This window comes from Lissotriton vulgaris, chromosome 1_1 (genome assembly GCF_964263255.1).
Source record: "Lissotriton vulgaris chromosome 1_1, aLisVul1.2, whole genome shotgun sequence".
In the NCBI taxonomy this organism is placed as follows: Eukaryota; Metazoa; Chordata; class Amphibia; order Caudata; family Salamandridae; genus Lissotriton; species Lissotriton vulgaris.
In genome coordinates this window covers 1,133,476,946-1,133,502,611 of record NC_141685.1, presented here as the reverse complement: position 1 = coordinate 1,133,502,611, position 25,666 = coordinate 1,133,476,946, and the positions used below count along the sequence as shown (strand labels likewise).

General features: G+C 45.4%; 1 protein-coding gene across 2 annotated transcripts in view; it reads left to right on the top strand.

Moving 5' to 3' along the window:
- VAV1 (vav guanine nucleotide exchange factor 1) overlaps nucleotides 1-25,666 on the top strand; it is a 606,828-nt gene that overhangs the window by 498,707 nt on the left and 82,455 nt on the right. Inside the window, exons 18-22 of one of the 2 annotated variants that reach the window (XM_086963789.1) lie at nucleotides 7,207-7,232; nucleotides 7,733-7,775; nucleotides 12,225-12,361; nucleotides 13,318-13,383; nucleotides 22,867-22,898. In XM_086963789.1, coding sequence (XP_086819915.1) covers nucleotides 7,207-7,232; nucleotides 7,733-7,775; nucleotides 12,225-12,361; nucleotides 13,318-13,383; nucleotides 22,867-22,898 — 304 coding nt within the window. The remainder of the gene's footprint in view (nucleotides 1-7,206; nucleotides 7,233-7,732; nucleotides 7,776-12,224; nucleotides 12,362-13,317; nucleotides 13,384-22,866; nucleotides 22,899-25,666) is intronic. The other variant, XM_086963790.1, reaches the window with a different exon arrangement.

Genomic DNA, 25,666 nt, shown 5'->3' with positions numbered 1-25,666 from the left:
TACACGATCTTCCCAACCCTCCGTCCATGTAATACCGCGTAAAAGAGGGGTCTCTCTAAGGCGCACTGCCAAGGGTTCCAACACTAGTGCGAAAAGAAGCGGCGATAGAGGACATCCCTGTCCAGTCCCCCTTGTCAATGGTATCGCGCTTGAGAGTCGACCATTCGCCGCTACGCACACCACTGGATCCGTGTAGAGGAGCCGGATCCAAGCGCAAAATTTTGGACCGAAACCCAGGTGTGGAAGAACTGCGAAGAGGTAAGTCCACTCCACCATATCAAAGGCCATTCTAAGGAGAGGACAGCTGATGGCTCCGACAAGACATGATCCTGTGCCAGTGCACTATGAAGGCGTCTAAGATTAGGCGCAGTGTTCCTGTTGGGCATAAGGCCGGACTGGTCTGGGTGAATTAAGTTGGGCAGATGTGCTTGCAGCCTGTTAGCGATCACCTTGGCCAATATTTTGGATTCCGCGTTGAGCAGTGATATGGGGCGGTATGACAGACATTCCGATGGGGGCTTCCCCAATTTCAGAATAGCACAATCGTGGCCACTCTCTGATCCCAAGGCAGTACACCTCATCCCAGGCTGTCGTTCTACATATTAAGTAGATGGGGGCAGAGAGCGCGCGCCATAACTTTGTAAAGCTCCAGCGGGATCCCGTTGGGAGCCAGAGCCTTTCCGGATTGCAATGATTTAATCGCTGCATACACTTCCTCGATTGTGAGCTCTGCCTCAAGCGCTGTGGAGGCCTCTGGTTCAAGGCCAGTCAGTTCCATGCTTCGTAAAAAAATGTCTGCCTCAGCCTCTGCGATGACCGAGGATGAGGCGTACACCGCTCGGAAATGGTCCGCTAGGGCATTTACTATTTCCCCCGGATCTGATGTGAGATGCCCCTCAGCCGTTTGTAGTTGTGTTATTGTCCTGGCTCCCCGCTCTCTCCTGTCAAGCCAGGCCAACAGTTTCCCTGCCTTATCACCCACGTCATAGATTTTATGTCTGATGGTTGCAAGGGTGGTCATTGTTTCTTGTCGGAGGTGTTCCCTGTATTGTTGTTGTTTGAGATGAAGAGCGTGTGCCGATTCGGGTGTTGGGTTAGTCGTGTAGTCAGTGTCGGTTGTTTGCAACTCCTGTTCTAGTGTCACGAGATCCTGATGCTTCATGCGCTTGTACCCAGTGATGGATGCAATTGCCTGTCCCCGGAGAACTGCCTTATAGGCTTCCCACAGTATAGCAGGGGAACTGACTGAAGCTACGTTCTCAGCGAAGAAATGCTTTGTGGTCCTACGAAGTTCCTTCCGTATTTGCGGGACTTGTAAATAGCCTGGATAAATTGGGTAGAGTCGTTTGTGGGAATTGTGGTGAGAGGAGTATGTTAAAACTATTGGTGAGTGGTCAGAGATCCCCCTAGGCCCAATGGTAATGTGATCTACGCATAAGAGACTGGACACTGAGGCTAGGAAGTAATCTATCCTAGATAAACTGTCGTGCGCTGTGGAGTAAAAGTTGTATTGTTTTGTTGCTGGGTGTTTGTCTCCATACATCCATCAGCCCCAGTGCTTCAGTAAAGCCCTGTAGGCAGGAGACCCCGGGTGTCCAGGCCCTCACCGGATGTCTGTCCACGTTGGGGTCCATTGTGGCATTAAAGTCTTCGCCAATGAGGAGGTCCCCACTGGGCAGGGACAGTAAAAATTCACTGAGGGCGGGAGTGCTACCGCCCTCAACGCTGGGGGGATATACACCAATACCACATTAACAAGTCTGCCCTCCCACTGCCCATGTAGTGCCGCAAACCTACCCTGATCATCGTGCTTAGTCTGTAAGACCATAAAGGGGGAATTCTTATGCAGCAGAATGCCTGTTCCTCTAGACCCAGTGGAGAATTCAGAGTGTACCACCATTTTGAACCCCCATCTATCCATTGCCTTACACGCCGCGCCCGTGAGGTGGGTCTCCTGTAGAAGTACAAGTGCAGGGCCCTGACGCTTTAGGGCTCGCAATACTAATCCTCTTTTAATTTTATCTCCTAGTCCGTGAACGTTCCACGTGAGCAGTGTGAGCAGTGCTACCGGGACCATCGGGGCCTCTGCCCGGGTATTAGTGTGAGGCGTGACTGTCACCATTGAAGAGCGGGGTGGCATTTAAAAACTGTAACTCTTTTTTGTCATGTAAGGGTCTGACTTGCGTTAAAAACCATGTTTCGAGGTCTGTTCCGATGTAAACTAGAACCAAAAAACAGAAAATCTGAGCTTCCCGATCCCAAAATTTGCCCCCCCTCCCTGCCTGACGGACTTAGAACTGCCCGCCACCCCAACATAGCAGAGTGCTCCATCCCAACCCACAACAGTGTACTTGCGTGTAGGGGATACGAAGTCTGGCGAGAATGCAACCCCTCCTATCCGGCCGGGCCCGCTTTTGTCCAGTGTCCAGAGCCGGCTCATATACAATTTCAGTTACGAAACAGGTGTCTTAGTTACAATGCGTGTTTCTGATGTCTGGTGCAGCCATTGCCGAGGTCATCCGCGTCCACTCTCTGTGAGCTGTCCTCCTCTGGCGGACAGAGGTCCTGGCTGTCCCCTCCCTCGTCGTCGGTCCGTTGGTGTGGCTCTTTGTTTCCCCGCCTGGGTCTGCCTGCCCGCCTCCAGCCTTCAAGCCAGTCATAAGCCTCCTACGGGGTCTCGAAGAAGAATGTCTTCCCTTCAGCTACAACCTGCAGTCTTGCTGGAAACAGCATCGAGTAGGGCACCTCTCGGCCCCGTAACGCCTTTTTTACTTCTATGAAACTGCGACGGCGTTTCGCCACCGCCGCTTTGTAGTCAGGAAAGAAGGAGATTGATGAGTTGTGCAAGCGAATTGGTGGGGAGACTCGCGCCATTTGGAGAATGACATCTCTGTCTCGAAAATTAAAGACGTGCGCGAGCACCGGTCTGGTTTGGCCCTTCCGCCTGGCACCCTGTGCGCCCGTTCCACCAAGAAGAAAACAGAGTCCTTTAGGTTGCAGTCTGGTTTTTATCAAGTCCTCCGACGTTGTTCCTTCGTGAGCGTCCTTCTTGGTCATCTAGCTTATCGGTCAGTATTTTGGCCCCGATTCTAGGCATGAAACGGTCTTCTTCAAGATTGCTGTGTCGCTGGTTAAGGTCTTTGTAGTGCGCTCCACCTCCACAACCCTGGCAGTGATTTTCTGAAAATCCTCACGGAGCAGCGACACCTCTGTGGAAATGGAACCCACTGTGGTCTCTACGTTGGCCAACGCCGCCATTATGTCCTCCAGAGTTACTTTCTTTTTAGTCGCAGCACCATCTCCTTGCGCTCCGCCTGGTTGGTTTTTCCTCTCCGACAGTGGGGGAAAGTCTTTTGTGTAGGCAAATTTATCCAGCTTGCCTTGCGTATTTTGATTTGCTTGCTGAGCTGCTCCTCTTTTCGAGTGACATCTGGATGGGTTTTTATGTCCCTTGTGTGGAGGAATTTTGTATGAGCCTTTGACTGCTGCTCTTGGAACTACAACTACTCTCAGCCCTGTGGTAACTGCCCTTGGAGACCGCAAAGGCCCGTAAAAGAAGGCTGGCTGGATGAGCAAAGAAATTACGTTTGGAGCTGGCATGCCACCTTCGATATGAGTTCTTCTCACAGCCATCAAATTAAATGGTCTCGTGTTGGCTTATGGCAACTTGAAACTTGTGGTTTGTACATGTTAAAATGCTGTTAACCTCCCCGGCAGTGATGAAGGCAGAACTGTCATAGGAGGACTCAAGGACATACCATAACATATCCTGTAAACATATCTGGGTTCACAAATATTGTGTTAAAGATATTGTGATGTCAAAATTATTGTGGGACAGAAGATAGAAGGTAAGAATTATGTCCATTATTTAAGATACATTTTTTAAAATATATTTGCATATAATATGTCATTAATTTAATATAGTTGTATAAAATATTGTTTTTTAATTAGTTGGGTAAATATTAGCTCCTTTAGTATCATAGGTTATTAGTATAGTAGTAATATTTATGCTTAATTTGTTTGAGTGTGGTTTTCTTATTTTTTTATTTCATTAGAAAATATTAATTCAGTAGCAGGTTGTTGGGTTTGTAGGAGATTAGGGTGGGACATTTTTTTAATGTAAATTATTGTCTTTCATTTAAAACAAATTATTATGTAATTGCATTTTTTAATTGATAATTCTGTAAATTAATTCAATGATTAATTAACTGGATTCCGCCCAGGGCAGGGCACCGACATCGCCCTGCTCGCAGCAGTGGAGGAGGCCAGATCCCTGTTAGATGCAGGAGGATCAGTGGCAGTGATCCTCCTGGACCTCAGTGCGGCCTTTGATACTGTCAACCATCGGGTGCTGATCGAGCGACTTAAAAACATTGGTGTTAAGGGCACGGCTCTGAACTGGTTCAAATCATTTCTCGACCACCGCTCCTTTCAGGTCTGGGAGAATGACGCCCGCTCCCCTGAAACCCTCCTCCAATGTGGTGTACCCCAGGGTTCATCATTAAGCCTGACATTGTTTAATATCTACATGTCCCCTTTGAAGGAGGTTGTCACCCCGTTCGGAGTGAAAATCATCAGCTATGCCGATGATACACAATTAGTGATGTCTCTATCTCACCCGAACCAGGAACCATCAGACCTGTACAACTGTCTGGTAGAAATTCAAGGATGGATGAATAGGTCATCTTTGAAACTTAACGGTTCAAAGACGGACATTCTCCTCCTTGGCCAGAAAGGGCTCTCTCTCCCACAGAACATCTGGCCCCCCAGTTTGGGTGAACCCCCTACCCCCAAGTCTGAAATTAAAAGCTTGGGAATATGGATTGAAAAAGACCTGACCTTCAGGACACAAGCCATAAAGATCGCTGGGACCTGTTTTGGGCTCCTTAAAGCTATTAGGAAGATTCTGCCCTTGCTCCCTTTTATTTCCCAGAAATTACTAATCCAGGGCCTTATTATATCAAGGCTGGATTATAGTAACGCCATCTATCTTGGAGCTCCCGAGGCAACTTTAAATAAACTGGAGAGAATCCAGAACGCTGCAGCAAGGATTCTCACGAACACCCCGGCCAGATCCTCCGCTAAACCAGCCCTGAGACAGCTCCACTGGCTCCCAGTGAGAGAGAGAGTGGCATTCAAGGTTCTTTGCCTCTCACACAAAATTTTACAGGACATAGGACCCCCTATTCTAAAAAAATGCATCAGGCCCTACAAAGCCTTGAGAACCCTCCGTTCGGACCTTGAAAATCTGGTCACTATCCCCAGAGTGAAGAAGGTGCGCACGGGTGGACGACGTTTCTCCGTCAATACGGCCCGTCTTTGGAACTCCCTCCCCCGGGACCTCAGGATGGAACCAGACTATCTCCGTTTTAGGAAACGGCTGAAGACACACCTGTTCCCCTGATTTCCCCCCCTCCCCCCTCCCCCTTAGCTCCCCTCTGGACTGATCGGATCTTAGCGCTGGGATACTTACGGGTGACTATGCGCTGTACAAAACCCAATAATTTAAAAAAACCAATAATAATTAATTAATTGGTATTCAGTTTCTTTATTCTTATTTAGATTAGAATGAGAATAGTAAATAGTACGCCTTCAAAATCCAACACTTTCCCTACTTTTTCTTACGTTGGGGTGGGAATAGTAAACCTAACCTTTCAAATTCTAACACTGTCCCTGCTGTTGTTCAGATTAGAATGCCAATAGTAAACCCCTTCAAAGTACAACACTTTAGCTACTGTTGCTTAAATCGGAGTTGGAATGGTAAATTCAACCCTTCCAAAGACCAAAACGTTCTCTCCTTTTGTTTACGTTTTAGTAGGAATAGTGACTCTAACTCCCTCAAACTCCAACACTTTTCCTACTCTTGTTTAGATTGTAGTGAGAGTAGTTAATCTGACCCCTCCATAATCCAACACTTTGCCCACTCTTGCTTATGTTGGGATGGGAATATTAAATCTGACACCTCCACTGGATAAGATTTTCCCACTGTTGTGTAGATTGTAAGGGGAATAGTAAATTGAACCCTTTCAAAGTTCAACACTTTCCCTATAGTTTCTCAAGTTCTAGTAGGAGTGGTACATTTTACCTCAGTCTAATTTTTTTAAGATGAGTTAATGTTTTTTTTTACTTCAATATAATATTTTGTTTTTCTTCATTTTTGTTCATTTATTTTTTAGATTATATACATATTTTTATTTTTTATACACAGTGACATAATTCATTTTTATTAGTTTATTATGCTTAAATAATTAATTTGCAATTATTTTAAAGTGTATATTTTTATTTTGTTTGTAAGTTATATATTTTTATATTGCAAGCATATGCTTAATATAATATTATGTTTTAAGTTAATATATGTGTTTAAGCTAATATAGTGTATAATAGTTAACATTTTATATACTTATTCATTTTGTTGAAAATGTGGTCTTGTATATTTTTATTGTTGATATTTTTGATGTCACATATAAAGTATAGAAAATTGATATCTGTGTTTGCGATATTTATTGTAGATATTTTGTCCACAGTATTTCGTCATACAACCATGTGTGCCCTAGACAGCAGGTGTTTCACTAAACATTGTGAAGCATTACCTGTCTGTTTCCCATAGTTGTTAGTATGTTTCCTAAATAGTAGCACATTTGTTTCTGTAGTTTTGCATCTAGAGTAGACTAAAGTACTTTTTCCTATTCTAGATATAGCTCTAGCGGCACATTGATTTGTTTAGAGTTACTCAGTGAGATACACAGTTCTGACTCTGTAACATCACACCACCTCCCGGAATAAGCCTTTGCACTGCTCACATAGCGACAATTGATAGTCAAGTGCTAAAGGTGTGAACTTGGTAAAAATCGTTGGTCCTACAGTGGGTCAGCCAACATCAAAAGGTAAACTGGCCACAGTTTGGAGCCATTATTCTCTGTGAATATCCAACGAAGGTATATATTTTGGAGTTGGGTTTGGGCCTCTGTCTTCTGCTAATATTAGTATATAGTTATATGGGTAGTGTTTTCTGTCCCTTGCTGAAGTTAGGAATTTGTTGTGGAAGAGTTTGTCTCCTGAAGAGGTCAGTTCTTTGGTTTGTTATTCATGTATGGACTTCTGTCTTCTGCTGCAGTTAGTATTGTTTATTTTGATGTAGGTCTCGACAGTGATGCAATGGATAGTACTTTGCTCCAGTGTAACAGGCTGCTTCTTTCCATTTCACAGATTCTGGCTCCTCCACGATCAAGAAGGTACGGGCCTCTCCTTTGAGTCCTCTGCAGCGTCTGCTCCACCATTGTCTTACTGAGTGTTCTCCAGGATATGTGGATCTGGGCAGAGAATGAGATGTTGAGATTATATGGAGGGAAAGGGGAAGTGGATAAGCTTGGAGATAGTGACATTTGGAGAGATGGTGCTGGGGCTTGGAGTTTGTGACCGGGTTAGGTGGAAAGGAACAGGGAGGAACAGAAAGGTATGCGAGGAAGGGTGTACCTCAAGGGTGGTGTAGAGGGACGTTGCTGAGAGGCAGAATGCAGGAGTCATGGAGAAGGAAATGTTGTGTATAGGGTAGAGCGTGGTGTAGACGTAGACCTACACATAAACCGTAGATCGAGTGTGTGTTGTTGAGTTGCTCGTTAGGGATAGGTGCAGCTTGGGGTCGAACAGAGGGCATTGTTTTGAGAACTTCTTCTCTCATAATTTTATTGAATACAAATGAGTACCCAAATAACATACTCTTTTGTCTTGACAGAAAAAAACAAGCAGCAGTGGCAACCAGTGTAAGAATCAGTCAGGTGAGGCCGAGAACACACCTGTGAGACTATTTTACGCTCACAATGTCTGTGTTCATAATTTAAGCCTAAAACAGTTCTGTGCAAAAGTAGAGTAGTAGAGGGCTAAAAAAGTATTAGATGGTAACCGTGTTCATTGTTTAAGCCACTTCCTGGAAGAGAATGATGACAGTGGATGAAACAGGGGGTTAACAAATGATTGGCAAGAATACATTAAGATGTGTTAATATTTAATCACAAAAACTGTACTAAGGTCAATATGTCTTAGTAAAATGGCAAGGATGCTATTAACTAAATCATAAACGAAAATATCCTTAATCGTCAGTCGTTGTCTAAAACACAGAAAACCTGCATTCAAGTGTCCATAAAGTTAGGAAAGTTATCCCAGTTTATAAGGAAGATACCTTGCATAGAAATTGTTAATCTGATTATAGGTCAGCATTCAGTTCTTCATTAAAAATGCACTTTATAGATTCATCAGATTTCTTTACTCCATCTAGCGTTGTGTTGTCACTGACATCTAGGCCCTATGCTAGTGCTGTCGAGTCCACTGCTGCCAAAAACAATTCTGACCAGCCTGACTCACATTTAATTGTTGCCTGCTCAGTTTTGTAGCGCTTAATTGCCTGCTCAGTTTTGTAGCGCTTAATTTTGCTCAAGCGCTCGCCTTGCCTATAATAATATTTGTGCTTAATTGTGAATTGTGCCTGTGTACTATCATAGCGCTCCACTGCTCGCATTGGAACAACAGGAATTATTAATATGAACTTTTCAATGTTTGAATAATGCATTTAGAAACTGTAACTGTCACAGTTTTGCCTCCTTTTGCTACAGTATAAAACAATTGAGTGTTTGCCTTTATCAACAAGTACACTCCTAACCGCAGGGGCAAAGGCATGTTACTTATAAACACAGCGAGCAGAGTGCTAGTAAATAAATCATGGACCAAACGATCCATTTGATTGTGACAGTCATCGATTTTAAACAGGCAACTAACTGGCCACCAAACTCTGCCCGCTATGCAACTTGTTACATATTCATGTTACTCTCACAATCTCTCCCTTTTTCGTTTTTTGCTGCAGACAACTTTATTTGTGTGTTGCGAGCACTTATGAACAATACAGTGCCACTGCATTTCGTGGATGGTTACTCTGTGACATTGACTTTACATTGCTGCTTTGGTGAGGTGTACAGTAAAGTCCTACTTCTTTCACAACGACATCATAGATATGTCAGAAGCAGGAGCAGCTTCACCAGCTCTGGCAGGAGCTTCACACCACAGAGGCTTGCAGCCCCCCTAGCTACACCAGCCCCCCCTCCCCTCCCTGAGAAAGGTGCCCCTCTCACCGGGTAAATCTTTACAGAGCTCTTAAGTCCAAGATAGATGCAATGATTTTGCCAGACCTTGTATTTCATCAAATCGATTTAGATTCTTTTATTTCATGTGACTTCAGAGACCAGGCTAACTCCACCAAATAGACTTTATGTATCAACTTCACTCAACAGTTTCCTTCTGAGCCTTGTTCAGAATGACACACATTTATTTTCACTTTACCAGTACAACTCTAGAGCAGCATCTGAATAAGTGAACTATCCCAGGGATCCTTACTGTTACCCTGCTAACATGGAGTTACACTCAGCATGCACTTCTTCAGTTACTACTTGGTATTTTTTTTATTGAAGTGCTGTTTTGTTTGATTTTAATATCACATCTGTTTTGGCTGGGTGACATTACTAATTTTGATTACATTGAGTTTTAATTACTCTCACTGTTTGATTTTTCACTACTGTGATTATTGCCATTCCTTCACATATCATCCTTAGTTTTGTGTTCTCCTAGGCCCTCCTACACCTCGTATGTTTTTCCTGGTTATGTGCCTGACATCATGGTAGCATTCCAAGGTTAGCTGTCTACATACAGTCTGCATATGTTTGCTGATCACTACTGAAATGCCACCACAGCAAGGGCAAGCACATTGAAAATGCAAAACAGACAAGCCCATCAGCACCACTCCATGTCTTTACGTGTCCTGCAACCTGCCATACTGCCCAAATTTCACTGCCTGTCCGCCTTCTTACAGGCACATTAGGATATAAAAAACGTTGAGGTTAGCTCGTCAGGAACAGGAGGAGAGGTGAAGGGAAAGACAGGAGTAGTGGATTGAGAAGTGAGAACAAGAGAAAGGCAGGAACAAGAGAGGCGAGGAATTGAAGACAAAGCAGATAGACCTATAGGAAGCACATCTTAGAATTCCAGCAAAGTGATTACTCAGGAAAAGCTGATACCACCTCTAAATTCAAGGACTCCCCTCCAAGGTTCGAAAGGATCTAGTACATGTATGTATCCGGCTCAGATATTTTGGGATGGTTTGTGAGTTATTAGATGAAAAATACAAAACAGCTTTCCTACAGAGTCATCTTCTTTGTAGGGAACTTAGTCTGTGGAAGAATGCTTGAAAATGACTATGAAACTAGGAGCGCATGAATGAAGCTCTGATCAAATGATTTGAGCTAAAACTAGCTTGGTGTCTTTGGAGGTTCCTGAAGGACAAGATGGCGGACGGGGTTCCACATGAAAACTGGCTCCATGATGTATTGTGTGATTGTAATGATTGAGTGGATGGGGTGGAAGCAAAAGATAACCAGTCTCTTAATCAGTCAGTAGCGGCTGAGTGATGCAGAGGGGAGTGCGGTTTAACACAAAAGAATGGCATTCAGAGAAACTTGCTGTGATGGCTGACAAGTGTAAGCTAACTTGGCAGCTTGGTTCCTAGTCCATGACAGAAAAGAACGACATCAGAATGGCTCCTAAACAGAAGGACCAGGACACAATCCTAAGGAGACCTTAATAACTAACCAGAACCACACGGAAAAGGGAGGGACGGAGGTTGCTTCTGCACCTGGGTGGCGACTTGCTTTAAGGGCCACAAGGAAAGGCCCTAGAAGAAGGATTCCCTTAAGGGTCTTGAACCAGCTCCACCTCTCATAGCCAGCTTGCCACATGTGAGTACGGGCATTAGGGGGGAACCAGAGACACTTGCACTGGCCACTGTAGACATCTGGGAGTAAGTCAAATGCTAAGCCCATGTGGTTTGCTAGTAGGGTGGGTAATAATGGGAGGAAGGTTCCTTGCCTGAGGCATACGGTACTATGGTTGACAGTAAGTATCTCAAACCCATTCTAAGAGCTTTTTCCTGGTTTTAGTGCCATTGTCCTAGTAGTCATTGAAGATGACATAAAAGTACCTGCTTGCCAGAGTTGCGGTAGAGATCTTCAAAAAGTTGCCCATGGATTACATAGTGGTGATAGAGAAGAAGGATGCTTGATACCTTTTGGTCAACATCCTCACTGTGCTCAAGTCAGTCCCAGAGATAGATACCTACATGGCCCAGACCACCTCAGCTGTACTTATTAGTGTACAGGCTACACGGCAGCCTCAGGAGGAGGCTGTGACTACTCAAGCGATGATAAAGGCTAAAGCAGGGTAGTGCAGAGCAGACCAGGACAGGCTTTGAGAAGCACCACCTGTGGTGCCCATGACTCACACCAACAGAGAGGAGGAGGAGGTGGCACAGAGGTGGACTGTGTATTGGAGTCTGGGTCGCTATTAGTGCTGCATAGTTTGTTTGTTACTGGAGTACATTCCTTGAGAAGAGTTCCACCAGGCACATATGGGGTGCCCTACTCTAGTGGATCTGCAGAAGGAGGCCAAGGACCAGGTCACCTCAGGAGTGGTTTGCAAACATAGCATGGCCTTGAAGAACGGACTCCTCTACATGAGTCACTGAAGCCTGAGTTAGGTGTCAGCAAGGGACTGGTGATCCCACAACAAAATCAACACAGGAGTGCAACAACCCAACACAGAGAGGAATTCACCAAGACCAACACACAAAGGGCTTCCACAACCTTCAGAAAAGAAGGGCTTCAACAAACCTCAACACAGAGCAGCCTAGGGGCTTGCAAATTCCAAATACAAGGGCTTGTCAATCCCAATGCACTGGAGCTTAGGAAAGCAAGTACCCTGACTCAGTGAAACCAATATAAGGGCTTAAAAAGTCAACACACAGTGGTCTTTAATAATACCAAAATGCATACCCAACAAAGAGACAGCTGGAGAGCTGCGGGTAACCAGCACACATGGGATCAGTAAATCACAACACAGGGTAGAAACATATATTTAAAAAAGCAATGGCCTAACAAAACCCAGCACTCAAGGAAATGCCAGACAAACACACAGGGGTACAAATATAGACATCCACAAAAATAGCTTTCAGGTTTTGACACACATGGGTGTTGTATGGTGTCACAGTGAAGTCCAAAGCAGTATCTCACACACTGTTCTTAGCTGTTCTCTGTTCATATAAGAAATGCATGATAGCAGCAATGCATTTCTGAGCGTGAAAGGTCTGTTAAAACATTTTCTACAGTGTTATTGCTTTGTTTTCCCCAAAGGTCTCACTAAAATGGAGGTTTGTGAGGATTATTATGGCTTCCCTCCACCCCCCTTAACTTTCGGACCACCCTTACCACTGCACCAGGGTGAAATAATTGAACTGACCAAAGCTGATGCTGAGCAGCAGTGGTGGGAGGTGAGTGATTTCTACATGAATAGTAAAAATGCTGCCAGCAATTTGAACTGAATTTGTGTGAGGTAAGAGGTCTTAGAACAAACTGTACAGAACTCCACCAACAATTTCACCCAGAGTTGCGGGAGGTAAGAGGCCTTTATACAAGCGTGATACAGCGCCAGGAACAATGTGAACCATAGTTGAGAGTGGTAAGGAGTTGCTACTCAAATTGTACATATTACCTCCTGCAACACAATCAGAAGTGTAGAGAGGCAAGACATCTGTATATAAGCTTTGCACACCACCTGATATTGGGAGGTAAGTCTGCACACTGGCTTTAACAACACATGGGGGCCTCGAATGAAGGAAGGTATTGCTGCATGAGCTGTACACATCACCTTTAGCACCCACAGCAGCCGTGGTGGGAGGTAAGGGGCAGTATGGCCACTGCACATGTCGACAGAAGAAATGTGTGATATAAGAGAGCTGGGTCCCACCTGCAGATGTGAACTGAGAGATGCTCTGGAGAAGAAATCCAGCCACTTGTCGCCAGTGTTATAAATGCTCCCATTGATCTTCTAGTGACCACCTTGTCGGTGCCACATTTGACCCAGCCACCACTGTTATTCTGACCCAAATGTATTCCTGTTCTCTTGCTCTGTTGTGTCAGTGCCTTAGTGCACAGTACACCTGTATTCCTGCTTTGAGTGCTCCACATTTCCTTGGCAGGATGAGTGCCTGTACCACTACCACGTGTGTAAAGCTGCATCCCTGCCACTGTGCCCACCTGATTTCCGTTGTGTAGTATTTGTTGTGCTCCTGCCCCTAACTTCACCTCTACTTCATGTGTATATCTGATTCCTTTGCTTCTTTACACACCTGTCCCAAGGCTGTGGCGTCTACTGTCGAATTATGTATGTTCAGACCAGTTGCACTCCTCCTAAAGTTTATAATGTGTCTGTTTGTTCTCTCTCCAGGGTAGGAACACCATGACGTATGAGGTGGGCTGGTTCCCTTGGAGTAAAGTGAAGCCCTATGTGTTTGTAAGTATGAGAATGTGCAGTCTTGATACGCAGACAGACTCAGAGGAGTCCATTGGGTGGTTTTGGGTATTAGTCAGTCAGTCAAAAAACTTTTATTATCAGTTGATAACCATAAAAAGACATATTTACACATTTACAAGTAAAAATGAGAATATTTACAAGTAATATAAAATCCTAAAAAGATACTGAATTCATATAAAAGTTCAAAGGTATGAGAAGATACAGACATGAATGGAACATACAGTACAATGGCACTCACAATGGGGGAACCCAGGCGGTTTGTTACAGTAGAGCCTCCCAAACTACGTTGATCATACAATCGCAGGAACAGTAGTTGCTGGTTTTGCTGATTTTAATATTGCACACCTTGAATACCACATAGACAAAAGGAAGCTTGCTGTTGCAAACACTGTCAAGGGAGTGGTATCATATTTAAGAATTCTGAAAACCTCCCTGTAGTCCCTTAAGCCCCTGGACTTGCAGAGTTGGATAATCTATTTGGCTCTTGCCCTTGAGTACGAGGGCAGAAGAGCAGAAAATGCAGATCTGTCTCTCTGCTACCTGTACACCCTGGGCAAGAACTCACTGGGGATGGGGCATTTAACCACTTATGTGAACACCCCTAAGGGGCAATGAGCCATGCCTGAACTGGATGTATAGTTTCTTGGCTAGGGGGGCTGGATGTCATCCAAAAATTTCTCGAAATTAGGATGGGCCTTAATATCTTAAGTAAGTAGTAGTAAGTAATAGCTTTATTTCGATATAATTCATATCATAAAAAGCAATACATGTATATTAAAAAACAGTAAAAACCAGTGCAAAACAAGACATGTATGTTAAAAGACAGTAAACCAGTGCATAGGTAATAACATACAATTCAAACAGCAAAATACATGGAAGTTGCATAAAAACAATCTAAGATACATATCAAGCAATATATGAAAGCCTGTTAGATCTAATGCGCCATGCCCAGCCTAAGAATTTCGCCAGTCCACTTGCAAACAGGGGGCGAGGGTCCGTTTTTAAAATTCTTAAGGCCTCCTTATGGGATCTAGTCCTAAGTTCTCTGCAGAGTGGCTTCAGCCATCTGCGGCGAGGGGCTGCATAGGCCGGGCATTCGAACAATAAGTGCTGTACTGTCTCTATTCTGTTCAAGCAACAAGGGCAAAAGGGAGTTGTCTGCACCGGGACCTTCCAACTGGCAGTGCGTTTCCCCACTGGAAGTACGCCTACCCTAAATTTAAAATATAGAGCCCTGTCCCAAGTAGTTAAAATAGTATCCAGATATGGTTCGCAGAAATGCACCTCCTTGACCGAGAGGAATTCCACCGTGGACCTGCACAAGTTGGCATTACTATTCCTGCCATCAATCACCCAACTCCAAAATAGCTTCTTCAAAATTGACTTGGGCGGGGCGGTTCTAGTGATCCAGGCGTCTTCAAGGCCCAGGTCAATGAGAAGGCGCTTGACTTCCCTTAGCCAATGGACCTTAGCCCAGCCAGGCATTAGGAGGATCTCTTTTAAACCTTCTGCGTAGCTGGACATTTCTGGGACTCTCCAAATACATGCCCACAAAAGGAGCGGGCGCAGCCTCGCCTGATCACTAATAGGACGGGTGCCCATATCCAAAAGAAGAGGAATAGTTGGTGTACTGTAAGGGAGGCCCATTAAGTCCTTATGGAATTTACTTTCTGAGCGGGCCAACTGGTCCACGTTCTGTGCACGGCCTTAATATCTAAGGAGGTGTTAGTCAGCCTGCCCGTGGAGGAGTTTGAAAGTGTGCGGACCATACGGTACCGTTTTAATGTCAAACTCAAGGATTTCTTGGAGAGCAGGGCACAGGCCACCCCGGGGGACGACCACAAGTCCCCCATGCCAAGAGCCTGGGAGAGGTGCTTGATGTGCTTTAACCATGGGATCTTCTCCACACCCCCTCTGGACAGGAGATCCCCCAGGTCCTCCCTGTAGCTCACGAGCTCAGGAGTGGACCAGAGTCGTCTCCAGTATAGTAGCGGACGATTCAAGACAATTTCCTGGATGCACACCAGACCTAGATCCAGCCTTAGGGGAGTTAGGGGGGTACTCCGGGGAAGTCTCAAAAGGCGCCTGATAAAGCTATTCTTGGTGAGGGATAGCGGGGCAGCGCTAACATGATCCCATAGGTCCATACCATAGAGCGCTCCTGCTCTCGCCTGGACTTTGTAGATTTCGACGGGCAGTCCCAACAATTTAAGAGAGGTTTCGTTAAAGACCTTTAGGATGCCGCCAGAGGATTGGGCCAACTTCAAGTTGGCCTTAGCCATGTGAGAACCCCAGTCCATTCTATCATTTAGGGTAACCCCCAGATAATCAAATGTGGACACTCGGTCCAGCGCCATTCCATCCAAGTGTGGGTGGGGACAATTAGATTGTTTCGTATTATAGACCATGTACTTGGTTTTAGAAAGGTTAATCTCTTAGTTCCTCAGTCTGCAAAAGCGGCAGAAGGCCTCTAATGTGCGCTGGACACCCCCAGATGACTTTGACAATAGGAGGGTGTCATCAGCGAACATTAGGGCCGGTATTTTCCGCCCAGCTAGACTGAGAGAATCCAAGTCTCTCGCTCCCAGTAGACGTGCAATTAGCCCGTTAAGGAAGAGTGAGAAGAGCGTGGGGGATAATACGCACCCCTGCCTCACTCCCTTTTCCACCGGGAACAGGGCCGACAATTTCCCACCCCTCCCGTACCTCACCCTAGCGTACCTACTCTGATGCATGCGTTTAAATAAGTCGCACAGGTAGGCCATCTCAAGTAGTATTGCCCAAAGCTTATACCAGGTCAAATGCGGACCGGAGGTCCACAAAGATCAAGTACAGACTACCAGCCCCTAGAGTAACTGTCTTCGAATATACCAGCTGTAATCTAAACAGTTGGTCGGTCGTGGAGACCTTTGCCCAAAATCCTGCCTGAAGGGCGGTTAGGATGTGGTGGTCGTCCATCCTGCTCTGCAGCCTAGTTAGGAGGACACGGGCAAAACGTTTCTGGAGGACGTCAATCAAACTAATTGGGCGGTAGTTGGCCGGGTCCAGGGGAGAAGCTTTCTTATAAATGGGTATGATTTTTGCTCCCAGCCAGGTCGGGGGAATATCCAAACCCTGTATGATGGCATTAAAGAAAACGCTGATATAGGGGGCCCACACCCTCTGCTCGCTCCGGTAAAGATCACCGGGAATCCTATCTAGGCCCGGTGCTTTCCCCGGAGTCAAGCTTCTAAGTGCCGCCTTGATTTCCAAGAGCGTACAGGGGTAGCAGTCATGATCCATACCCTCCAGATGGACTGGTTCAGGTATACTTATATGGACGGTTATATCTACAGGAGAATCCGAAGGTCTAAGTGAATAGAGGGTCTTAAAATGGGCAAGCCAGACCTCTTCACCGAGGTTAGGGATAATAGCAGACGTCCCTGCAGCCGATCCCCCACGGACCACGTTCCAGAAACACCTGTAGTTGCGGGCATCCAGTGCCGCTCTAATTCTTTCCCATCTATCGGCCTCCCACTCGAACCTTGCCTCTCTAGTCAATCTTTTATAGGTTTGTTTAGCATTTCTGATGCGCGACTGGGTCCCCAGTTTCACCTCCTTTATCAAGATATTTTTGGCCACCCTACAGTTTTTGTTAAACCAGTGGTCATGCTTGGCTACTCTAGGCCTGCCAGTCTTAGTGGTAAAAAAGTAATCGGCCAGTAAGCTAAGAAGCGTGTTATGAATACGCTGCAAGGCCAGGGGGTAAGAGGGCTCACGACTACAGCTCAAGAGGTCTCTTACCACTGCTAGGGCACTTGCTACATGATTGTATATCTCTACTAACATGTCCGGCGCTAGCGTGACCTTCACCCACCTAATGCGCCTGCCACCCGCCGCTTGAAAAAAGTTCGGGTTAATGGAGGTCACGGCTCCTCCCTGTTCTTTTTGATAACCAAAAGAGTTAACTAATTCCAGTGACAATAGATTATGGTCACCATTGACCCTTGGAATTACAGAAAAGGCTTTTGCTCAGGCCCAGAATTCCACATTAACCAGAATATAATCGATTGTCGTACTTTTTTCCTGGTCTATTGAAAGTACATAAACATGGGATGCCCATTACAGGCCCTTAGAGAGAGTGTTACAACCAGCTTGTTGATAGTGAGGGCCAAGGGCAGTAATCGCTTTTCCGGATACATAGAACATTCCGGGATAAGCCAAGTGTCATCCTCTTCCGAAGTAACAGAAGGGATCCCCATGAGCGGTTCGAAGTGGCAATTAAGATCCGCGCCAATGATTTTGTGTTAAGACGAGGGGAAGGAGAGTAGGAGCGCCTCCAGAGCCTCTGAATGGATAATCCCAACTGGTGGGAGTTGGGGCGTAGATAGATGTTAATCACTGCCAATACCATGCCATCCTTGAATGTAAGTATAATACAAAGGATGTCTGGGCAATGGGAGTCAATTACCTTGGCTGAACACCCCAGGTGCACTGCCACCCAAATACTCAGCCCCCCCGAGGGTCTTCCCCTAGGTCTCTGCGCAGCCGGTATGTGATAGGACGCAAATCCTACCCTAACAGGAGCAGACAAGAGCCAAGTCTCTTGGAACAGACAAAGATCGTATCCATCCATCAACTCTCCCCACTCCGGGCTATGCAACTTTGTCCCCAGCCCAGCTACATTCCAAGACTCAATCAGTGTACTTCGAAGCGTCTCTCGCGCTGGGGGGACCTCAATGGGTTGCGACGCGCCTAGGGGTATAGGTATTATGCGTGAGTATGTGTCCAACTCCCGTCCACCTCCTATAGGCCCAAAATTGTGGGATGGTAAGAGAGTCGATGTACTGGACACCATTGGACTGCGAGCCCGTTCCGTGAGCCCTACCTCAACACTTACGCCTCCCACAGCATATCTCCCAGGTAAGTTCAGGGCCATTCTATCAACCCCTGGGGTGATGGTAGTCAATCCACATTACTCAGGGCCCTATATCTGTTACCCACTGGGATGTTATACTCTGGTTCATGACCTCCATAAAAAGAATAGGGTTGTTCCGGCCTGGCTGTTACCAGAGTACGTGGGTAGAAGTGGGTAGAAGTACCCCAGATGGCAAGTGTGTATTGGACCCGCAGTGGCAGGCCCACCACTACCTAATATATGTTTAACCACTCCAGGATCCCTAAAGTTGATAATTACACAGTCACCACCAATATCCTTAGGTCTGGTCCCTAACCAGCTGACTCTACGAGCAAATAAAATCTCCCCCAGGCCAGATCCCATTAGTGGTCTGTGCCTGTTTAGCCAGAAGATGATTTTATTCTTTAGCTCGGAAAAGGTTTCAACACGAGCACTGGCCAGAGGTGATACTCCCGTAAGCACCACCACATACCTCAATGCCTCTGGGGGTAGCTGGGGGGAGGGAAGGGATTTCTTAGGACCAGTTACATGAGGTTTAGGTGGAGAAATGAATTAGGGTCTACTCAAGTCTGGTTGCTGAATTCCAAAGATTATCGGGAAGGGGAGGGAGCCGCACGATGTCGGGCCAGATGCAGCTGGGAGCACATTAGGGCAATTAGTAAGACCAGAAGTAGTTGAGGCTATGGTAGGTTTCTGCAGGGTTGCAGGAGCCAGGACAAGTGTGGATTTAACCGGCGGGTACTATCACCTGGCTTTGAGCCTGTGGGGGCAATCAAGATGGGACCAGAACCCGCTCTAGTGTCAGAGTTCTCCAGTAAGCTAGTTGGCTGGGCTCCCCCTAAGCCTTTGTTGTTGATGAGTGAGGCTAATCTATCGATCCTGGAGGACAAGGATTTAAAATGTGAGGTAATAAGCTGTTCCATGTGGGCCTGGAGGTCGATTAATAATTGAGTCGCCCACACAGGTGGTCCAATGGGGGAAAAAGACCAGGCTCGTGCTGCGGACAAGCAGGTGTAGATACTATTCTTTTAGCTTGTTTTCTTGCAGGTTTTGACTTTTTACGTCTGGGGTGGGCTTTAGGGACCTTTGTGCTTGCTGGGTGTGGAGGGTGCGGGGAAACCACTACGGAGACATTCGCTTCAGGTACCATCTGAGCACAGGGTAGCTCCGAAAAGGAGGACATGAGGAATGAAGTAAATTCAGAGGGGTTAACTGTGGCTACAGAAGAATCCCCTACTAACTGTAGAGGGGGCATAGCAGGGGTGAGAGAGAGTCGCCTTTCAGTGTTTCCAATAGCCGTTGCTACTACTCCTATTGTTTTTTGGAGCATTTTATCGATGGCTGTGAGGCTCGGAAGTGGTTGGGTCGTGGCTGCTAGTTGCCTAGTCATAGAGCGTGAAGTGGTGGGCTGCTTGTTTTTTCCCATACTGCTCATTATTGTAAAAGCTAAGAGGGCGTGTTCCCCACTGTTCAGGGATTTATAAGAACAAATTAAACTACACGTTTATACAACAGGATAAAAGATAATATACAGGTCAGCCCCTCTAGCGAAGCTACTCCTAAAACAAAACCATACAGGGGCAAGCTTTGACTGATTAGATAAACAATAAAATAGATAAGTTACCACAACAAAAAAATACCAAGCCAGTGGCGGTCACTTCCAAGGGGGCTAAAAGGGGTGGCCCAGCCCAGCCTCCTGCAGCCCCTGACGGCCACAGACGGGTCCGACCTTGGCCCGGGCTTGGCCCGGCGCGCGTCCCGCGAAGCGGGTATGAAAGACAGTTATGTACAAGTTAGGGGAGGGGCCAAATGGGCCTCAGGTGTGAGAGGCGCAGGGCTGCTGGGACACGTAGTCCTCGCGGGGTCTTGCGGCCATGAGCGTTAGGCAGTCTCACTCGGTTTCACCTAGGGTCCCAGCCTCGTTATCCTCGCTGGAAGCAGATATGGCAATTGGAGGTGCAAAACAACAGCAACAGCCCACGGCGAGTTTCCCCTGGCGAAGAGGCACCCCAGGCACCTATCGATTTGTACAACAAATTGCCTGAAGTTGACAGAATACAGCTTCCCTGAATACTAATCATAGATCCAGACCAGAAAGCTGCAATAGCTTTCCAGTGAACATGCGGTTTGAGGCAGAGGTTTAAAACAAATGGAATAGAATGATACTTATAGAGCGCACGTTCATCCAAAACGGGCAGGCAGAGTCAGACCATCCAACAGAGGCATAAAGACAGCACTCAAACTACTCAACAGTAAGGATACTTTTTGAATGTTTTCCTAAATGATATATCAAAGCTGATAGATTTAATAGCAAGGGGTAGATTGTGCCAGAGTTGAGGCCCTAGACTCTGCTTCCTAATCAAGATTTTTTTATAGTTGGTCCCAAGAGTAGTAACTGAAAATTCAAATGAAGAAGTCTCATTCATTTATAAAACTGAATGACTAGGGAAGATTTTGCAAGATCATAAAATATCTTGTACATTAGAAATAGGGCTGTAAAGAGCACCATCTCCTTGACGGGTAGCCAATGTAAAGTAATCCTAGCCTGTGATACATGCTCGACTGTTTGCAGCCTACATACCACTCTCACAGCTAGATTTTCAATTATCTGCAACAATTTTAGAGAGGATTGAGTCAGGCCTAGGTAGGTAGAGTAGATTACAATAGTAATCATAATAATCAAGTCAAGCTACTACAATTGGTGATACTACTTGGGATTGGTGATACTACCTGAGCGTGTCTAGGAAGAAAGGGTATGACTTTATCATTTTACATTGAAAGGATCAGGCTGAGGACACCGCTTTGATCTGAAGGAGAATTGTTCATCAAAATAGAAACCTAGTGATTTGACTTTCTCCGTGGGCACCGGAGGAACACCCGGGAGAAATGCCAGATAGATTTAACCCATATATCAATATGATAGCCTACCAGCAGCAGTTCGATTTTATCAGCATTGAGCTTAAGAAAGTTGACCAACATTCATGCTTGTAAATCTGTAAGACAAGAAGTAAAACTTTGCAGTGACCCTGAAGCATGTTCTTATAACCTTATTATGATCAACTATGTATCATCAGCCTATGCAACTACAGTACACCCACAGTATCTAACCAGGGCTAGTAAGGGCCTCATATAGTTGTTAAAGAGAGTAAGTGATAAAAATGAGCCTTGTGGTATTCTGAAAAATAATCTCCTTAGAAGCCAAGCTAAAAGGTGGAAGCATTACTGTCTTGGACGGATCTTTTAAGAAAGGTGAGAACTAAACCAGCACTGTACCTCCCAGTGTCCTGCAAGGCGCCGGACCAGAATACGATGTTCAACCTTGTCAAACCAAGTGGTCCGGCCTAGCAAGAGAAATGTAGCTGTATCCACCTGGTCCACAATCAGAAAAACTATGGGGGAGATTTACCAAGTCTCCACGCAACGAAGAGCAGCCTCCCTCGAGGCTGCACTGCGTTGCATGACAGGGAAGGAGCAGGAAAGCGCCATATTTTCGAAGATATGGCTCTCTCCTCCCCTTTCCCTTGCGCCGGCGCGGATTACAGCTGCCATGTACCACGCACCGCCATAGCGCTAGGGTGTCTGTGAGTCTAGCATAGGTTTTGTACAGGAAGAATATGCTTCCTGTACAAAAATACTATTCCTAGACACAAGGGAAACATTTTCCCACTGCGTATGCATTCTGCACACTGCAGCACGCAAGGAAAGTCCGATAAGGAAGGAGAAATTAAAGCATTTGTCCTTCCTTTCGTCTAGTTTAACTGGGTTTAGTAAAGTGGGTTTAGCGTGAGAAACTTTGGGTGGTTGCATGGAAAAGCCCATGCACCTCCCTTGGCACGCCCTCATGGCGCAAAGTAGCGCTATGCGCGATTCGCATTACTTTTATGTTATTTCCAACTTTAAACAAGTTTAGCGCTGGAAAGGAAATTAGGAAAAAATAGATTTTCTGCCGTTTTGTGTCACTTTTGTGACGCAAACATGGTGCAAACTCTTAGTAAAGCTCCCCCAGAATCCTTTACAGATTTGAGATCTGACTCCCTTTGCCACCCTCACTGTCAGACCAAATCATGAAATACCAGACAGTCTGATAGCATTTGAGAATACATTAGCCCCCCCCCCCCCACGTTGTGCCAGTGGGCCCAATTTAACAGTGCTAGAAATGTGTTGGTCTGTGCTTTTTCCCAAGGAGCAATGAGACTGCCAGATTGGCACTTAAAGACGCTTTGCTGCTTGTGAAGATATTCAGGACTTCACACTTTCAGAGTATTTTTCTGCACAGATGTATGTGGGACCTCTCACCCCAATGAGTTATGCTATTAGAAGGGCTATCTGAGGTCTCATAGCCCTATCGTCCCTGAAGTACACAGCATTGATATTTCTTATTTTAAGGGCTTATATATTGCTACATGTAACTAAGCTCTTGTTGTGTATTCCGAGGGCCCTTATCATTGGCTTTACCAGAGGGTGTCGGTTTCAGTTTTATTTTAGATGTTTCATTTAAGAAATACGGACATATGTTTTTGTTCATTAAAAAAAAACACTGAAAATATGTGTTTTCTTTTTTCCAGGTACCTCCACCAGATTTATCTGTTTACAGTTGGTAAGTACACAGAGCATGCAAAACTGAACCTTTCCAAAGGTATCATACTTTCAAGATCAGAGACAAGGGGCAGTATTTCACTGTGATTATGGTGAATTCAGTAGCTACTGCACACTAATTTATTGGATACCCACAGCCTATGCACAAGAATGTTACAATACTCTAAGCCCCGCACGTTGATATTAGGGCCGTTGACAGCCCTTGGGCTGCAATACCAGGATACTTACAGCCACTGGCATAGTGTGGGTTGCCAGTGCCCAGGGCAAAATTATTTAAAAAAAAAAAAAGAATTGTGCCCCCTGGACCGTTAGCTCAGAAAGTGATAACGGTCCATGGGTAAAGGGTTGCAATACTTTCTTTTAGAATTTTGTCACACCTAAGAATTTTTCACCCGGGGCAACAGCCCCTGTGGACCCCCCCCCCCCATGCTAAACCACTGCTCACAGCCCCTCTGCAGAAATACTAATATGTTCAAGTATCTAGTATGTTCAGTATCTGTATTGCTCAGATTTTCACATCCCCACTACCGCAGTACAGGAATAATCCCAGCCCCTCTTCAGAAGTCTTGGGATATTTGCAGTCCATAATCAATAATGCTGGGACAGCCCTAACATGGTTGTATGAGGATATACGTGACCCCTGTAGGGATTAAGTAGAGTAAGTGGCTACTATCAGTCAAATGTGTTTGATGACCACGTACTCTGCATTTTAAGCCAGTGCCCTCTCTCTGTCATCCATGTCTCTTTCTGGCAATGCTCTGCCATACTCCATACTGCTTCTGCACTGTTCCCATCCCTTTTAGAGTATACCCAAAATCCTTTGCACTTTTCACTTTGAGATGCCTGCACAATTCTCCTGTTTATCAGTTTTTGGCAGACCAAACCTCACACAAAACTGCAGTTTCGAGGAAATTTTACATCCCTCTCAGCTATGCAGGTTTGTCAATGCCAAAACCGTGATTGCTAATAGTGCCATACAAATTATTTGTGGACTGTACTATATTGTTTAGAAGAACATGTGATGACCTGCAATGTTTTGGGGGGTTTGAGTTACATAAAATAAGTATTTCTGAGGTTACAGAAGGTGGAGTGTCTTGCAGGACAACTTCCCCATGATCCAGTATTTCAACCAAGTAGTTTTGGGGTTTTATGCAACACCACCTGACTCCATGGAATGTCAAAACAGTCCATTGGCCTATTTTTGAAAGTTCCTGAAACACCCCAAAGCCAGGTGTTCAGGGGCTGCTATTAGAAAGTCACCACTGAGGCTGTTTCTAATGCACAAAGATCGAGTGATCTGCAAATCTCTCCATCTGCATTAATCCTAGCCCTTCTCTAAGGCATGTGTGAGTATCACTATAGTACAAACCTAGCTAGAGGGCAAGCAAAGGTAGAATGTGAGCCAGAGTCCAAGATTAAAATGAGGATTTGGGATTGTTTACTGGCTGGAGAAACAATTATGTCTTTTTATCCTTTAAGTATATGTGTACGTAATTGTAGACGTTACATTTTATTTTTAAATTGTACCTTGTGAACCTGCCCACAGCTGGCATTACTATTTAACACCATTAAGCAACGAAAGCTGACATTCCTTATAAATGTTGTATGCTCTATTCTTGGCTTTGTGCAAACAACTACTTTTATATAATCTAAAAGTTAAAAGCAGGATCTTGCACCCAAAACCTTTTCTGGAATCAACATCCTAGGTGTGCTAGAAGCACAGTTATTTTTTTTCTTCGTGGGAATGCCATGCCAAGCGTGGTGCTCCCAGGCAGAACCAGCATGGTAGCATACCCCACGCTAGAGGGGGCAGGCCCTCGGATGCCAAGTTGGCTAGCTGACTAGTGCTAAAGAAGATGTCTCTGATGGTCAAGCAGGCTCCGCTCTACCATCAGAAACCGAGCTCTTCCTTCAACACAATTGATCATCAGCCCTCATTTGCACCCTGGAGCCTTGAATGAGATTTGCTGGCAATGTCCTTCACTAGTTCTCCTTCTACCTTTTCAATTGACACCAGTTTGTTCATATGGGCACTTCCAGGTCCCACAAGATCCCCATCACCTGTGGAGCCCTCCTGGGTTCTCTACTTTTCACGGTAATCTTAAGACTCTACTTAGACTGCTTGGTGCTCTACTCACAGTTAACTGCATTAAGATTCACAAAAATCCCGATGATACACAACTCCGCTTGAAGTGTCCTCTGCTTCAGACATCCAATGCCTTAAACCCTTCCTCCCCATCATCCAGTCCTGTATGTCCAATGCCTACCTGAAACTGAGTCCACCAAGACAGAATTGCAGTTATCCAGTATTAGGGTATCTTTCATAGATTCACATGCCTGAATCATTCCCCGTCATCGGGATGGGAGTCCCCGGTACTTAAATAAAGTAATGTCCCTTAGACATAAAGAGTAACAGGCCCAAGGGCCTCACATTAGTAACATATCCATGTCCTTTTGTAAAAAGGACCCAACTCTAGAGAAGAGCCAATCAGCTATCACCTCCCTCTAGAACCTTCCTGGAAGGAGCTCCTGTCCCTCAGATTTTCTACTGCACTTCGTGCTAAGGGAGTCTCCTCTGAGCTCTGCTCAGTTTTCTTACTCCACTGGTTTTTCCAGAGTTTTCTGGTGATTTTCTTCATATTCTGGACTGAGGTTCCTGATTTCTTCATGGCTGAGACACCTTAAAAGGGTCTTTTTAGGCCCTGTGGTACCTGTGGAAAGAAGAGACTGCATATAGATGACCAACATCAAGATTGTCTATATTACCTG